Source organism: Alligator sinensis, unplaced genomic scaffold (genome assembly GCF_000455745.1).
Source record: "Alligator sinensis unplaced genomic scaffold, ASM45574v1 scaffold744_1, whole genome shotgun sequence".
In the NCBI taxonomy this organism is placed as follows: Eukaryota; Metazoa; Chordata; order Crocodylia; family Alligatoridae; genus Alligator; species Alligator sinensis.
The window spans coordinates 624,585-627,376 of NW_005842241.1; the positions used below are offsets into that span (position 1 = coordinate 624,585).

Sequence of the window (2,792 nt, forward strand, 5' to 3'; positions counted from 1 at the left end):
CGGACCCTACCTTCATGTGTTTGCGCAGCGAGCTGGGGTGCGTGTAGGACTTGTCGCACATCTTGCAGAGATAGGGCTTGTCCGAGGTGTGCACGTGCATGTGTTTCTTGCGGTCGCTACTGTTGGCGAAGCGCCGGTCGCAGCCCTCGAACTCGCACTGGAAGGGCTTTTCCCCTGCAAAACACAGCGGGGTTACCCACGGCCCCTGGGAACAGGCCACAGGTCCCTTCCCCCTGCCCCATGCACGGGGGAGCACCATCTGCCCGGCGCTTGCCGAGGCGCCATCTCTGCCACAACACACCCGGGGCCGGGCCAGGCCGGGCCCAGAGGCTGGCACCACCGCCCTGCGTGCGGATGGGCTGCGGGGGCCGCGGAAAGGCCCGCACCTCCCAGGATGCAACATCCTGCTAACCTGTAACCCTTGGGCCCGCAGCACAGGGAGGGCGGGGCGCCTGCAGGGCGCATCTTGGAAGTAAACACACGCACACACACATGCTCAGGCCCGCAGGGAAAAGGACAAGCCTGCAAAAAGCCGCGGGTCATCCCTGCACATTGCTCCCCGGTGCCAGCCCTCCAGGCGCTCGGAGCGGCGGGGGGGGGGGAAATCCCACCCTCCCCCTTTCGGGGGAGCGGCGGGAGGTGAGAAACTCCAGCCTTCCCTATTCGGAGGGGAAGCGCTGAACATCCAACTCCATTAGCACCTCAATCCTCGCTTCCAGCCGGCCATCCGCTCCGACACAATGCTTTGAGTGCGGGCACCTCATGCAAATACATTCCTTGAATTTTAAACCTTGTTAAAGCTCGTCTCTCACCTCGCATCCCTGCTTGGCACTTCAGGAAACAATGGGCCTATAGATGTGCCCCGGATCCGAGTCAATATTTAGAGTGGAAGTTGCTAAAATATTTGCCTGCCTTTTATGAAGCAGTCTGGCACCATCCGAGCTGGGAGTAGTAGCAAATGAATAATATATGAAGCAGGAGGATGCCTTGATTTTGTTCCTGTTCAGCTCACGCGATTTGCCACCAGGACGCGCGTCCTGCCCTTCTCTCCTGTCTGACCTGGTTTCTGTGTGCGCGCGCGACTGAGTGGAGCGAGTGTGTGTGCGTGTGCAAGTTCCTGAACCTCAGATCCTCTGTCACCTAGTACATAATTTAATAAACGGTGGCGAAACCACCTCAAGTAAGACTTTTTTTTCCCCCTAACGAGGAAATTTTATTGCCCTGGCTCCCACCATTTAAAATTTAATGGGCAGCCTTCCCAGGAAGGGACAGTTGGCCGCTTGCTCCGAGATGTATATCAAGCCCACATCCACGCGTACACACGCCCCGAAACCAGGCGATGACAGTCGGGCAGGGAGTGCATCCTGCCCCATCCATGAGCCCTCCGCGTTTGAGCGGAATGAATGAATGCAGCCGGCCTCGCCTGGCACAGGGAGAGGGGAAGAGTGCTTCGAGCCTCGGCACACTTCCACGCTCCTGATCAGCACGATTAAAGGGGTGCATAAAACAGCCTTGCGAGGAGAGAAGCGAGATGTACATATATAGATCTAATAGATATAAATCTATGTAGATCAATATCTATATAGATCGAGAGAGAGAGAGAGAGAGGTGGATAGATGATAAAAAATAACAAACGACAATAAGCTGACAACGATGGTGATAGTGATGATGAGGATGGTGATACCGACCCCCCCCAGCCCGCCAAGGCCAAGAGTGGCAGGGTGGCGTGGCAGCCTGGGCACACGAGAGCCTGTCCCCCTGCCTCCGAGAGCACCGCATCGCCCGAGCGAGCTGGCCCCGCGCTCTGCGGCCGCGGCCGTGCAGCCCGCCTGCTCGGCATTACCTGTGTGCGTCCTTTTGTGGATTTTTAGGTTCTCGGATCTGGCGAAAACTTTCCCGCAGCCGGGGAAGGGGCAGGGGAAGGGCTTCTCCCCCGTGTGCACGCGGATGTGGTTGACCAGTTTGTACTTGGCCTTGAAGGGCTTGCCCTCGCGGGGGCACTCCTCCCAGTAGCAGACGTGGTTGCTCTGCTCGGGCCCTCCGACGTGCTCCACCGAGACGTGGGTGACCAGCTCATGCATGGTGCTGAAAGTTTTGTTGCAACTCTTTTTGGGGCTGCTCAGCTGCTCGGGGTCGATCCACTTGCAGATCAGCTCCTGCTTGATGCACTGCTGCCGCATGTAGCGGAAAAAGGCCCCGGGGTGGTGGTGGTGGTGGTGGTGCGCTGCCATGTTCATGCCCATGTTCATGTTCATGGGGCCGTACTGGTTGTGCAGCTGCGCCGCGGAGTAGGGGTCAGTCCTGGGGCTAGAGACCTGGCGGTACTGGTCCGAGCGCGCGAAGACCTCCCCGGGCAAGCCCAGCCGCATCTGCCCGTTCAGCACGTTTTGCGAGGGGTGCGGGCCGTGCTGCTCGTGGATGCCCGGGAAGAGGAGGTGGCTCTGAGCGTCCGTGTGCGGGTGATGCAGGCTGCCGGCCGGCGCCAGGAAGAGCCCGTGCTGCCCGCCGCCCGGCGCCGAGTCCCCGAAGCCCCGGCTGCGAAACAAGAAGTCCCGGGTGGAGTTGAAGGGCGCCCCGGAGTAGGAGCCGACGTGCGCGGCGTGCGGCCCCAGCGCGGCGGCCGGGTAGCCCGGCGCCTGCGAGCTGAACGCCGAGCTCTGCCCCGGCGACAGGTCGTGGGCCCCGGGGTTGAGCTTGAAGGCGCCCATGTGCGCCGCCGCCGAGTCCACGAAGCTGTTCTGCGCCGCCAGGCTCAGCTCCCGCTCCTGCATCTCCGCCGCCGCCGAGGAGTG

General features: G+C 61.0%; 1 protein-coding gene across 1 annotated transcript in view; it reads right to left on the reverse strand.

Annotated features, from left to right (window-relative positions):
• Positions 1-2,789, reverse strand: part of ZIC2 (Zic family member 2) — a gene marked incomplete at its 5' end in the record, with an annotated part of 4,501 nt that extends 1,712 nt beyond the window's left edge. Inside the window, 2 exons of the mRNA XM_025208615.1 lie at positions 11-174; positions 1,844-2,789. Of these exons, the coding sequence (XP_025064400.1) occupies positions 11-174; positions 1,844-2,789 (1,110 nt within the window). The remainder of the gene's footprint in view (positions 1-10; positions 175-1,843) is intronic.
• Between the last annotated feature and the right edge of the window lie 3 nt (positions 2,790-2,792).